Source organism: Monopterus albus, unplaced genomic scaffold (genome assembly GCF_001952655.1).
Source record: "Monopterus albus unplaced genomic scaffold, M_albus_1.0 scaffold136.1, whole genome shotgun sequence".
Taxonomy (NCBI): domain Eukaryota; kingdom Metazoa; phylum Chordata; class Actinopteri; order Synbranchiformes; family Synbranchidae; genus Monopterus; species Monopterus albus.
The window spans coordinates 206,031-219,800 of NW_018128016.1; the positions used below are offsets into that span (position 1 = coordinate 206,031).

The 13,770-nt window shown below is 42.3% G+C and overlaps 2 protein-coding genes across 4 annotated transcripts in view; one reads left to right on the top strand and one right to left on the bottom strand.

Annotated features, from left to right (window-relative positions):
- Positions 1 to 5,984, top strand: part of lin7a (lin-7 homolog A (C. elegans)) — a 25,827-nt gene extending 19,843 nt beyond the window's left edge. The window contains exons 4-6 of one of the 2 annotated variants that reach the window (XM_020613658.1): positions 774 to 983; positions 1,331 to 1,546; positions 4,203 to 5,984. In XM_020613658.1, coding sequence (XP_020469314.1) covers positions 774 to 983; positions 1,331 to 1,546 — 426 coding nt within the window. In that variant the 3' untranslated portion in view covers positions 4,203 to 5,984. The remainder of the gene's footprint in view (positions 1 to 773; positions 984 to 1,330; positions 1,547 to 4,202) is intronic. The other variant, XM_020613657.1, reaches the window with a different exon arrangement.
- A 4,252-nt stretch (positions 5,985 to 10,236) lies between these two features.
- Positions 10,237 to 13,766, bottom strand: myf5 (myogenic factor 5). 2 transcript variants are annotated; one of them, XM_020613678.1, is made up of 4 exons: positions 13,704 to 13,766; positions 11,954 to 12,428; positions 10,968 to 11,040; positions 10,237 to 10,646 (listed from the first exon to the last, which is right to left on the bottom strand). In XM_020613678.1, the coding sequence occupies exons 2-4, from the start codon at positions 12,404 to 12,406 to the stop codon at positions 10,450 to 10,452; spliced, it is 723 nt and encodes a 240-aa protein (XP_020469334.1). In that variant the 5' UTR covers positions 12,407 to 12,428; positions 13,704 to 13,766; the 3' UTR covers positions 10,237 to 10,449. The 2 variants fall into 2 exon arrangements, with proteins under 2 accessions (XP_020469334.1, XP_020469335.1); XM_020613679.1 differs by having other exon boundaries at positions 11,954 to 12,348; positions 13,704 to 13,764.
- Between the last annotated feature and the right edge of the window lie 4 nt (positions 13,767 to 13,770).

Below are 13,770 nucleotides of genomic sequence, written 5' to 3' on the forward strand. Positions count from 1 at the left end.
AAGGATGGAGAGGGTAGGTTGGCACTATGATACTATAATATAATTAAAACAGGCAGTGGAGGAGAGATAAATTGTGAGTGAACTGTTGGAACAGAAATGAAATGTGGATATGAAGATGCATATGAATGTGGAAGAGAGAGCAGAGTTGGGGATCCTGCCTGGAGGGAGCATCAAAGAGTTCAAAGTGCCAAGCTCCTCGTCTGCTGCAGGGGAGTTTGTACACACATCTGGAGAAGTATCTGACAGAGCCTCCCCTTTCCCGCTTGACCTCACATTTCATAGATGATGCCAACTTTACAGCACAGCACCTGTGGCAGTGCATCAGTGGGTAGGGGGTGTTTTATTCTTTGTTTGTCTGCCATTAGCTTTCCTAGGCTGGGCTAACAAGCTCCTGGCTGCTTTGTTCTCCACATACAAAGAGCAAAGGGTTTGGCTTGAGGTTCAAAGAAACCCCACAGCCAGCAAGCAGCTTCACCCAGCTGTGGCTGAAACTTCAGCATGAACTTGAATGTGTTAATCCATGTACTCAGAAAGCCAGAAAACTTCTCAGGCAGAGCCTAAATCCCCAGCCGTGACTAAATCTGAATGCTTTGTTATGACCATCCTGTTTGAAGTGAGAAGGTACAGCTGAGATTCACAGTTTCTCAGAAGATTCTCTAGAAGATTTTTCTTTTCATTTGCGGGTCATTAAATTCTCATTTTTTCCTGTGTATTGTGCAACTCCCAACAAGTTATACTAGTCAGTGGTTGCTGCTACCTCTCTCGTCCTTCAGGCCACAGTCGCAGCCTTCGCAGCCAGTGAGGGTCACTCTCACCCACGGGTGGTGGAGCTACCCAAGACAGAGGAAGGGCTGGGCTTTAATGTGATGGGTGGCAAAGAGCAGAACTCACCTATCTACATCTCCCGCATCATTCCCGGGGGTGTGGCTGAGAGGCATGGTGGTTTAAAACGAGGGGACCAGCTCCTGTCTGTCAACGGTGTGGTAGGTGCATCCAGACTTACATTCAGAGGCAGTGTATGGGGATCCATATAGAAATTAAAAGGAGCGATCAGATAAACGTCACTGCTCCCGTGTATTTTTAAAGCCTGATAAAGCAGCTTTCACAAAACAGGAGTCAACAATGAGGAGAGCTGCTGAGCTCAAACTGCTGCATGTGTTGAGTAAGGAACAGAAACACTTCCTCACCCACTAGAATGACTTGAAGCACAGACTCTTAGTGTGTTCATATTCACCTGATATTAAAAATGAAGAGTATATCCTCTCATTTCTGATTTAAAAATATGTTCAAATCAGCTTCCTTTAAAGCTCTGTCTCCAAACCCCCTGCAGAGCGTGGAGGGAGAGCACCATGAGAAAGCAGTGGAGCTGCTGAAGGCGGCCAAGGACAGCGTGAAGCTGGTGGTTCGCTACACTCCCAAAGTGCTGGAGGAGATGGAGGCTCGCTTTGAGAAGCTTCGGACGGCCCGGAGGCGCCAGCAGCAGCAGCTCCTCATGCAGCAGCAGCAACAGCAGAACCTGGCCTCTCAGCAGAACCACATGTCGTAGGTGAGGCGCTTCATTGCTTTAAGGGTGACGGGTGTGGGGAGGCGGATCCAGTGGAAGCTGTATATTTATAGTTGCATGAACAGAAAAAGTAGCCGCTTAATCCTGATAGGTCTACATATCGCAATAGTGAAGAGGCTTTACATCCAGAAGGTGCCAAGCACTTCCTGCTTTGAACCTATCATAGTCATCCTACCGTGTTTGAAAATCCCTGTAAAGCTCCACCTCTCAAGACTTTACTTTGGATTAAGGTCCAAGTCTGGATGGCAAAGGTCAGATTGAGATGAGCACAAATTATCTCTGAGCATCCGTATGGATTTCTTTTTTCAGCTGACAGATCAGACGTATGTGCTATTTTAGGACTCGGATGTAATCAAACAGTTTTCATAATGGATGCGGTTATCCACATACAGTATTGTGTTACCATACCTCATTTCCCATGTGAGCACGTGCAGAGCCTCAGGCTTAGAAATTTCCAGCTGTTCCTGCTTCAAGGTGACCGAGGTTTTTCAGCTAGAAAATCCCGCTGGCAGAAGTATTAGCATATTTTAAATCTCTTTATAAATCTGTAAAACATATTAGATCAGTGGCATTTATTTAAGTTTTTATTGCTTGTTGGGTTAATCTTAGTAGATGTATTAAATTGTATGCCATCTGGTCCATTTCGATTATGAACACTTGTTATTATTATGTTTACTTGAATTGTCAGTTGGTTGAAACTGAAGGAACAGATTTGTCAAACAAAAAATACAGATAGAGATGGTCCAGTGCAAGCACTTTTATTGGCTTGTGTGCAAGTAGCAGGCATATACATGTCTATACATGTCTGCACGAAGTCTGAAACCTCAGTGTTGCAAACTGAGTAGCCCGTATTCTCTGTGCAAACATTACAGTTTCTGCTGCCAGTGATTCTCTCGTAAGGGCTGTAAATTATTCAAGCTTAAACCGATTACATCTGTTGCTCATGCTCTGCAGGTACGTGGATAAGTGGATACACCCTGCAGTGTTGTTACTTGGAAACTACAGCTGGATGCCGGGTCTACATACCTCCGCTTTTGGCAATATTTTTACCAGTCCAAATTTAGAACAAAGCCCTGCAGTGCCAGACAAACTACAGCAAAGTCAGACACTCACCGAATAAAAATAGCAAAACTTAAAGACTAAAAGAAACATTAATCAGAACATGAGGCTAAATCATATCATGCTATGCCTGATTCAAATTATTTCAGCATTTCCCTGATGTTTTGGAGGTGGGCATTTGTCCAAGGTCTCTGTGGCACTGCCTGTTTGATGCTAAATCCCACAGGCATATCTCTTGTCTTGCTCTTGGCACAGCGCCGCTTGGGAAGGTATTTAGGAGCTTGTAACAGTGTGTTCTGGTGGAACTACAGACAAGCAATTGAGCAGGGATCATGTTTTATCAATGCGGCACACCAACCGCAGAGATTTGCTTTGGCGTCTGAGTGACAAGCACAAGCAGACAACTGGTTTGCCTGGTGTTCCTCTGTCTCCCTCAGTGTCCTCTTCCACATAAACACACACACGAGTTGCCATTATTGGTCAACCAACTTGAATGAGAGTTTTGTCAACAGCTTTGATCACCAGACTAATTAAGTTAGAAGATGACGATCCAAACAACAGCCTCACTTATGTAAGAAATGGTAATTTGTTTTTTTTGTTTTACTGTCATTAGCTTATCTCACATTAACAAAAGTTTCAAACGTCCACTGCTGTAGTTGGACAGTGGGGTCACTCCACTTTTTCAGGCCTGTGTAGTCTGCAGTTTCTTACAACATTCCAGAAAAATCTCTCTCTAATTGAAGCAAAACAAAGCAGTCCGTCTTGCATAAATGGTCTCGTGAACAGAGCCACCAATTTTCCAGACAGCATGCTAATCAGAAGCTCTGCCAAACACATGCCTCAACAAACTGTCATCTGATCAGCAGATTAATGGACGGAAATAAAGAAAACTTCAGCTGCATCATAAAAAATATCACATATATAGCAAAAACACCAGCAGTGAACAGAGTGAACATTGTGCTTACCTGCTGAAAGAAAGTCCAGAATGAAAAGAGGAAGCAAAATAAAACAATCCCAATAGACCCAGCAGAAACACAGAACATGTCCTTACACAAGGAAGCCGAGGACCTCTGCCTAAAGATGTATTTACTCACATAAAAATACATTAGCAGTATTTGGAAGGTGTAAGGACAAGTACCAGAAGTTTGAATGTGTACCCTTCAGAATAAAAGCCTCAGCTAACTCCACATAGGATTTGACAGGAATTTCTGATGCCCTATTTACAATTTAGCGCAACAACATTAGCGCTACTATACCCACAGGCTCCGGTCCAGGTGAGGAAACAAATGTGATTGATGCTGCAAATGTGGAAGAACGTTTGACATTCTGATGTTGTTCAGCGCATGGAGGTAAATGGTGAGCTTTGTGGTTGTCACTTCCTCATATTCGATGTGACATCTGGGTATAACACGGCCTAAAAGATGGTCGTCTCATTCTAAAAGTAACAGAGGTCACACATGGATCTGTTGTATCTGGGAGACAATTAGCTACCACTTAAAAACCATCGTTATAAGACTGAACTGTCAGCAAGCTCTAAAGCATCTGCTCTCAGCTTGTTTCTCTTTTTTATTATTTGCAGGTTGTTCCAAAAGAAGAAGAAGTAAAAGAGAGTGTAAAGATGGATCTCAAAGGCCATCTGTTTGTGTTGAAGATCCCAAAGGAACCGCCCTGACGAGGACACCAACAAGTAGAAGATTCTTTTACTTACTCTCTCCTTTCCAGTTTACCATCGATTACTGAGAACAAACAGAGAGACGTTTGTCCTGAAACTGGTGCTTTGCAGGAGGCTAGCACTGAAGGTCGTCCGTTTCAACTCTGTATTCCCTTTTATAAGTTGATCTCCCCATTGTGACTCTCATTGAAACTGCCCGCTTTTTGTGTTTGTTGCTTTTTTTTTTATAGTCCCCCATTTTGGTTAGCTTACCAGCATCCATTACACCGCGACACCCATGTGGCTCTCATTTGTACAGTGTTTCTATTGATTCTTCAACTGGTGCTTGTGTCTCTGTATGAATGACCATTGATTTCTTTCTTCTTTGTGTCAAACTTGTCCTGTTTTGGATACATGTGAACTCTTTTTTACCTTCTATATTGTAGCAAGAAAAGACTTTGTATCTCGTAGGCTTAGCAATAACACCCATTCACTTCGCCACAAAACTTTTAATTGGATTCATACAACACAGTTTGTGGAATAGGTGCAAATGTAAATCATTGTAAAGTGAACTGAAGCAGTGTAAGGCAGCTTCCTCGGTGCCATTTCGAGAGATTATTGATTTACAGGAGGCATGTACAAATGATGTGCAATAACTGCAATTATTAACTGACTTTGTAAGCTACTCCCAACTGAGATTTATCCAGAAAAGATATATTACAAAGAGGTTCATATTAACTGTGTCCTGTTCCCGACTAGCAAACAGAATGTCACCAATGAAAATTAAAATATGTTTACTTTTCAGACTTGTCTATTTTAAAGATCAGAGATTTAAGATAAAGTTTTCCCTTTAAATATTGTGTATTCTTTCTGAGACATGCAGATTATTATTTAAAAAATTTATTTGCTGTATATCAGCTGGATACTAGCACATAGTGTTTGTTTCATGCTTTTTTTTTGTTTGACAATCATTATGAGACTGAGTGGAATGTTTCCTCCGTATCTTCCTCGGTACCTCGAAGGGAAATTTGTTTTTAAAGGACATGAACTCTGGAGTTAAAGTAACCTGACAGGTCTGTATTCTTCATGTCTGGTGCTAAGTGCTCCCTGTGTTGTGTGTGTATTTTTTTACCATCTTGTTTTCTGCTCTTTTTTAATTTTCTGTAGGTGGCACTTTTTGCATGCTTTAACCCTTAGACTGTATCTTTTATTTATTTCATACAAACCTGAATTATAAAACACTTCTTGCATACCAGAGAGTTTTTTTCCCCAAGGAGAGACCAACCAGAAGTAACAGTGAACAAAAGCCTGTTCAATTGCTTTTTTGTGAAACTGCTGCTTTAGAATCCATCATGTATTTGTTGACAGAACGTATTTACTTTTCACCTGTGATTATTTCTGATCTACATAACATCTAATTGCACAAGTCCTACATGCATTATACAGTATGTGCCATTTACTAAATACTTAGCTCTACGGTCACTTAATGGTGAAGCTTTTATGTCAGGTGACCTTAATGGAGATTCAGAGGTTTTGGTCTCTCACTCGATCTTGAAGCATCTCAATCCAACAGATCCCTTTTTGTATCTTTAAATCACAGGTACTCTTTCTTAATTGACTTGCAGTTTTCCAGCTGATGGTCCTGCACTTACAGTACACATTAAAAAAACAACAAAATGTTGATATGCAATTGTTATACATAATATATTTGTATAAATAAATCTATGTGCTTGTGTACAGTGAACGCTTTGTTGAGCCGTCCTTCATGTCCCGTACTGATTGTTGGTATTTAGAGCTTTGACCCTCAGAGAGGCACTGATTTGTCCCATACTGAATTACTTTTTTGCTATTAAGTAGATCAACATAGAGATTAGATGGGGGACAGTTACTTATTGAGAACGGTTTTCAGCAGACTGTGGTATCGTGCCCTGCAGGAATGATTCTCAGTCTGCCCAGTCATACAAACACCCTGTACTCTAAATTACCTGTTTAAGTCCAGTGCTTTTGGCTTTGCTACTTAGACCTCGGTGTACCTCTGGCCTAAGAGTGGCCAAATCTAAATACACTGAGTCTTAAAACACTGTAATCGTCCCATGAAGTGCACAACATGTGCTTTTTTTTATAGAATGTAAAAACTGGGTTAAAACCATTGAATTCCCACTCTCCTTGATGAACTTTTTTTAGTGAATACCTTCTGTTTGTGCAGCATAAACAATGGCCTAGATACACTATTCTTTCCTCATACAGCCTAACAGCTTGTCACTGATTATCTGAGTGGGCTGCTGAAGGAGGAATAAACCTCGTGCACTGACATGTCCCTCTGCAGGCTTGTCCAGGTTTTCAGCCCTGGAACAGAAGGTCAATGGCTGATTGTTGGCTCAGTTCAAAGAGCAGACACTGAAACTAATAAAGAGACTCTTGTAAATGGAAGGCACTAAAGTCAAATGGTGACATAAGCAGCACAAAGCAGTAGTGTGTCTGCACCATGCTCTACATGGTGTTTGGTGCAATCAAATCCCTGCTAGAGCAACAGCATGTGACCAAAGCCTGAAGTGAAAAAAGTGTGAGATTAGTGCAGGTGACAAATCCCTCACTAGTGATCATTGCTGGTACTGAGAAGCCTGAATATAACACCTTCTCACTGTCAGGAGGAAAACAAAGTAGTCCTCATTTACAATAAAGCCTCTAGTACTGTGGAGTTAAGCCAAAGACAATATAAATTTTCTTAGCATCTTTAATTAATGTTTCACTGTATTAGGGGTGTGAAAACAATTTTCAACACCTTCTTGATCTCTTTTATATTCTTCAGTCTAATAGCACTGTGTTACACCCATCCTTTTTCATGCCTTTAGCAGTGATAGCACTTGTAAAGTACTTTACAACAGTGTTCAGTATGTAGCTGTCTGATCCAGTGTTAGCTGGTCAAATTTAACCCACACTGCCTCGTATTCATACTTTCTAATTGATCTTATTGAACAGATTTATGTTTGTGCTTGTGTGTGGATGGCGTGGTAGTACAGTGGTTAGCACGGTCACCTCAGAGCAAGAAGGTTCTGAGTTTGAGCCCGAGACAACCTGGTGCCTTTCTGTGTGGAGTTTGTATGTTCTCGTTCATGTCAATGTGATTTGGGCAATGCACCTGCCATCAACACCCGAACCTCAGTACCTACACCCTGTCCTGCATAAACTCTAGTCCTTGTCATTCCAGCTTCACCAGACCGTTACCTATCCATTACTCCAAGTTCTCCTTTCCCCTGTAGGAGGGGAAGCTTAGGCCAAGTACAGAGATGGTTAGGATTAAGTAAAAGTTATATGTTAGGCATTTAGTTCTGATGGTTAGAGTAAGGGGCTAGAGAATGCATTATGTCACTGAGTCTCCTCACAAAAAGAGAAGTTCAAATGTGTCTGTGTGGGTCAAATCATTTTATCTTTTTATTCTATTTTTTTATTGCAACACATTTACAGGACAAAGGACATAACATAGAAAATGAGACAACAGACATTAACAAAAGAGACAAAGTGATTATTAAATTTAGTTTGCATGTGAAAGTGTGTAGTGTGGGTGTATCCAACTCTATGCAGACTGATATTCGGTACATACAAGTAAGATAATATAAATAAAATTAAACCAAATAAATTCCCACTTGGGGAGCTCTGGAGCGGCTCAGCAGGGTGAGGTCGTCCAGGGCAGCAGGACAGCAGTGTCCACCAGTGACCTTCCCTTTGTTTTACTGTTCGTCGTGGTTTATGTTAATATTTGATTGTTGGGACAAACAGCTCGGGGTCGGCCTGACCTTGACAGGAGAGACCTGACCCAATGTGTGGTCAAATCATTTTATGACATGTCACTGGCCCAGAGTCAAATGTTCTGCACAACAGTCAGACTGACCTCAGTCTGCTCCACTGCACCTTCCTGCACTGCAACCCCGGTTGGCTAAACACATTCAGGATGCAAAATGGATTCCTATCGATGCTGCTCAGAATAAACACTGAGCTGGAATATAATTAGAACATCAGCCATTTGTTTGAACAAATCAAATGTAATTTATATTTCAGTGTTGTTGACAGTTCAGATCCACTGTGTGTACCTGTGCACTACATCCTCTCCTTTTCTAGCTGTGTAGTAACTTTCTTAGAGAGTACAACCTCTTAGATTTTGCCAGAGGGCAGATGTAATTCTCCAAAGACCCCAGTTAAATATTCACTACAAGGTCAGTATTGTCTTCAAATTTTAGAAGATCCATGAATTACTGTAACATCTAAAGACACAATATCATGATGAGCATTCAGAGAATATAAATATATCTCTGCCTGTTAATGTTGATTATTAAAATAGAGGCCAAAAATGACAAGTGTCAATGTGGGAGATGCATGAAACACCTCTCTCTTGTGGCCCCAGATAGTACTACATGGCTACTGGCCTCTGAGTCGAGTTAATCTCTTAATTATGTCCGTTCCCTGTCAAGAATCAAAGAAAAAAGAGTAAAAGTAAAATAAGTTTGATTTCATGCTTGTCTGCAACAACCTTGATGTGAATCCTTGGTATATTTTGTGTTGGTTAGCAAGTGAGTGATTCATGACTCAAAACCAAAAAATTAGCCATGGAAAACGATGACAGTGACATAATCAACGTCACACACGGCTGTGGGGTCAGGAAATGCAAGCTGCTGCTGAAATGTCCACACTGTCACACAGAACTGTAGTTGTTTCTACTTGCATGTGGACACTGTGATCCATTATCTATACCACTTATTCCTGAATGTGGTCGCTGGGGGATGAAGCCTACCTCCGCTGACATCGGGCTAGAGGCGGGGTCCACCCTGGACAGGTCACCAGTCTATCACTGGGCTGACATGGAGACAAACAACCACTCACACTCACTCCTACAGACAATTTTGTGTCATCAGTCAACCTAAGTCTTTGGACTGTGGGAGGAAACAATTAAAACGATTAAGTAAAGTAGGTGTGTACCTCAGAACTGTACTTAAATTCTTAAAATACAATTCTTTAGCTAACCAGTCATCTAATGATAAGAAACTAAACGTGTTTGAAATAAGTACTGTAGAGAGTATGACACACGTTGCTCCCCTCCCCCCCGAGTCACGTAATAAGCACAATTAGAGGCCATTTGTTCTCAGCTCTGGTGTTGATGTTGTAATCAAGGGTGTTAATGATGACTCACATTTGGTTGGAAGGAACAAACAGGTACGCACAGCGATGCCACCCTCTAAACACACAAATGTGGATGGACAAATGTGTTTTTTATTTTTAAACACATGGGGATGAAATGGCCTTTTCCACTGCTGTTATGGCTTGTAAGCAACAGGTTTCACGGGCGATTACAGAGGTGTCAAATGATAAATGGTATCAACTGACCTCTATTAGTATCTGATGTCATCTCCCCACCATGTTAGGTGGAGACAGTGTGGACTGACCAGGGTGAGCAGCCATGTCACACAGTGAACAACTCACCCTGCTGCCACCTCTGGACTGATTATCATCATCTGTCATCCTAAATGATCAATTCAGCTGTTGTGTTTACTTTGAAATGTTGTAAACCAACTTAACTATGAGTAGTCAGTGTGATAGTGATGGTAACCGCTGTCACCGTTAATTTGTAAACACTGCAATAGTGTGTGTAAGTCATCAGTTTTAATGTTGACACTTGATTTTCTGTTTAGATTCAGGTTCACAATGTCATCACATTTATTAGAGTGAACACCGAAACCCTTAGGGACAATTTTAAGTTTTTTTTTTTTATTATTATCTGAGCTCATTTGAATCCCTAGGTTAATGAGATGCTTAATGAGACATCTAAAAACATGGCCACAAAAAAAGCCCAGGCTTTTATACAAAACAGTGAAAACATTTAATGACCACAACTACATGAAAAGTAACAAACATGGCATAAATACCACTTAATGCTGGTATAATGCAACATTACATTACATTAACTGTCATTATTAAATATGTCTCAGTGGGTATAATATCATGTATAGAATAAATGGGCATTTACATCATATATACAGTCTCATGTACATTATAAAGGGGCTGGTTGCCACAGGTCCTCAGATTCTGCTGAGTCTCCTTCAGGTTTGAACAAAACGTATTCAAATGTTGGTAAAGGCACTTTAAATGCCTGTGGCAGTAGGTCCAAATCGAAGCGAGGTTTTCTTCACAGGACATGGTAGACAGGCCTGGATCCAGGGCTCTCCGGAGTGCAGGGCTGTGAGTCGGAGCTGCCGGGGGAGAAGTTGGCCATGTCTCTCAGGGCGGCCGTCTCACAGCTGGACTCGACCGAGGACAGACGGTCCACGATGCTGGAGAGACACTCTAGGCTGGAGGCTCCGGCTGCTTTATCGTCCAAACCCTCTGAACAGAAGAAGGTAGTTCTCAGTACAATGAAAACAGTAACAACAGTGAACCATTGTAAGTGACTAAATTTGTATAAAAAATATAGATACACTGGATGTAAGTTTATTAAAGATTCCAAAAAAATGTTTATACACGTTTATATATTTTATCAGATTTTTTGATAAATTTGTTTTATACCAAAATCCTGGTGTTAAAGGACATAAAACAAAAGAAAACATAACATTTATAATCATTTGCCATTCAGCTATTAAGTTTTGAAATCACTGCTGAGTAAAGAATGCATGTCCTATTCATATCAAACTGCTCTTCCTGTCTTACCGTTCTTTGCATATGAATAGCTGTTGCTGTAGTTTGCATTCAGCTGTTGCCACACTGGGCTGTTGCTGTCAGTCTGGAAGAAAATGAAAAATCAAATTTACCCTTGAATCCTTGCACACACTTTGAAAAACAGCAAGCAGACATGATGTGCTGTGTTTATATAAATATATATGGAGTTTGGAAGCAGCAGAAAAAGTGCAAAAACAAGCAATGCCCTTCATGATTTTCTGGACAGGCTAATAAATCCTGAATTCCAAAGTTATGGGTTTCTTTATTTCACATCCACCTTAAAGCCACAGTGGCAGAATGCACTCCCTTCCCCTGCCTGGCTCTGAGCGTGGCAAATCGATTGTATCAGTGGAAGCAACACCAGTTTGTGCAAGATGACACTTTCTCCTAGTAAATCTGCAGAAAATCCTGGCAGTGGTGCAGAACATGCAGTCAGGATGGAATGCAGAAAGGCACCCAGATTTTCCTGCCAGACTTCAGTGAGGTGGATTTAGTTTGGTTTATTAGGGCTATAAAGTGTCCGGTGGTGGGAAAGGCATTACTCCATCCACAATTATAAGTTCTTTTGTATTAGCTTATAGAGTGACCACTGAAAAATCCTAATTCAACTTGACCTGTAAAAACAAGCGTCGCACACAGGGGACAAGGAAACCCATGAGGCTACAGAACAGATGTTTGTATTAAAGAATTTTGCAACAGTATGCCACGCATGGAGAAGCGCAGTAATTGAGGTCCTGGGGCAAAACAAGTTTATCTGATTAATAGGTTTCTAAATTGGAAATCAGAGTTTTTTTGAAAATGAAATGAAATGGGAACAGTGCTCTGGTGTACGAGCCTGCAGACACACTGTTCAACAAAAAGGGCTGTTTGGGTGATGTTCCCAAAAGTCCTGTCCACATTTCCTTGATGGACATGAAGGAGTCTGTACAAGCAGATGTTTGCATGAGGAGGCTGAACATGTGGATCAGAGGTCTTACCATGCCATCAGAGCAGCTGGACAGTGGGCTCCCGGGCTCAGAGCTGCTCTCCCCAGGTAGGCCATAGTAGCTTTCCACCTGCTCTCGTAGCAGCTCCTGCAGGCTCTCGATGTACTGAATGGCATTGCGGAGGATCTCCACCTTGGGCAGACGCTGGCTGGGGTTGGCCGAGGTGCAGCGCCGCAAAGCCTCAAAAGCATGGTTGACCTTCTTCAGCCGCCGGCGCTCACGCATGGTGGCGGCCCGTCTGCGGTCTACAAAGCTGGATTTGCGTTTGCAGGCCTTGCAGGCCCACTGGAGGCAATGTCCTGGCTGGTGAGGGGCTCCAGGGACCCTGACGTGCTCATCTTCCTCTGAGCCAACGAGCTCCATGCCGGGGCCAAACTCCAAGCTGTCTGGAGATGAAGCACATGCTCTGTCGTAGTAGACCTGGGATGATGAGAAGACATCCATGGCTCGCTGAAGAAAGGACTCACTGGATGGAGAGATGGGTGTGAAGGAAGGAAGGAGGGTAAAGGAGTGGGGTGTGAGAGGAGACCTCTGAGTGATGTGAGGGGTCTGTTGCCCCAGGCCCCCCTTATATGCCCCCAGGCCAGAGCCTAGGGCCCACATTGGTCAGATCTAATTACCATGGCCCATTGGCCCAGCCAGAAGGCAGGCTGGGGTTAGTTCAGTTCCCTCCCTGCCCCATCCCAACCCACTGCCTCTCACCCCCCTGTACCCTGCAGAGTTTCCCACATCTGCACTTACTGGTGTTTTCCCACTCATCACCATTCTCTCCTTCCACAGTCCTTCTTCTGCAAGGGCATGATGAATCCAGAGCTTGGGAATGTTTCAGGAGGGTGGGTTAACTTTACATTTGTGGCTTTCACTACCACATGACCTGTTATTAAACAGTCATGTTTGGCTTGATTTATTTATAACTGGTCTACAGGCTTCATGTCATAGCTGTCAGTCGAAGTGACACCTTGCTATGAAGACATAAATATGGAAGAGTGTGTGTTTTGCTTAATCAAACTGTACAGAAACAGAAGGTGACCATTTACATGAGGTTGCAGGTCAATTTTTACGGTGGAGACAACAGTGCTGCAGATGCAGCCCAGCTGCAAATGAAGGTGTAACATTTCAAACCCTGTGACTTGACATTACAGTCACCTCTACACACCTCAGCCTCATCACCGAAGGTGCTGGGAGTGAGGATCCCTGTTTGCCAAAGCTCATTAAAACAGTAATTACACAACTGACACCACTGCACAATGCCCTGCACCATATTGCCTCTAAGGAAATTTTGACCATTAAAAGTTATTGACACAAGTCCAGCACTTCAATTCAGCACACAACAGATGGTTATATTATGGTGCAGTCGTTTTTTATTCACCTGGAGGTTTCAGGCATAAAGAATTAAGGTTGCTGGACTATACTGCAAAAAGAATCTCACAAACACAGATAAATCACACTGAGTGGATGTTTTACAGTCACATCAAACCAGGTTTCAGACACTTGTATCAAATGTTGTCAGTATTATAAACGACCCAGGATTGAAGCTGAATTGTCTCGCTATTTGCTGAACTGTTCCCTTCCAGAAGACAGAGATAGTCAGAATAGATGGGGCTTCTGACAAGCAGTTTAGGTAATTATGCTGCTGACAGCTTACAAGGATACAATGCGGATATTTCTCACAATGTGTCAAAACGTTTGGCGAGCCGCCCCTTTCTCTGGGAACTGTGCACACCTAAGAAAACACTAGTACCTGCTGCCTCTGAATTGCGGTCGGAGTTTGGATTAGGCACAGCTGAAGAAGACATCGGCTTCCCCGC

Bases quoted from the DNA above. Each gene is read 5' to 3' on its own strand.
- myf5 (XM_020613678.1), bottom strand. From the start codon at position 12,406: ATGGATGTCTTCTCATCATCCCAGGTCTACTACGACAGAGCATGTGCT. The intron at 11,041-11,953 runs GTAAGACCTCTG...ATTTTCTTCCAG, and splicing joins CCAGCTGCTCTGATGGCATG to ACTGACAGCAACAGCCCAGT. The intron at 10,647-10,967 runs GTAAGACAGGAA...TCTTCTGTTCAG, and splicing joins CTATTCATATGCAAAGAACG to AGGGTTTGGACGATAAAGCA.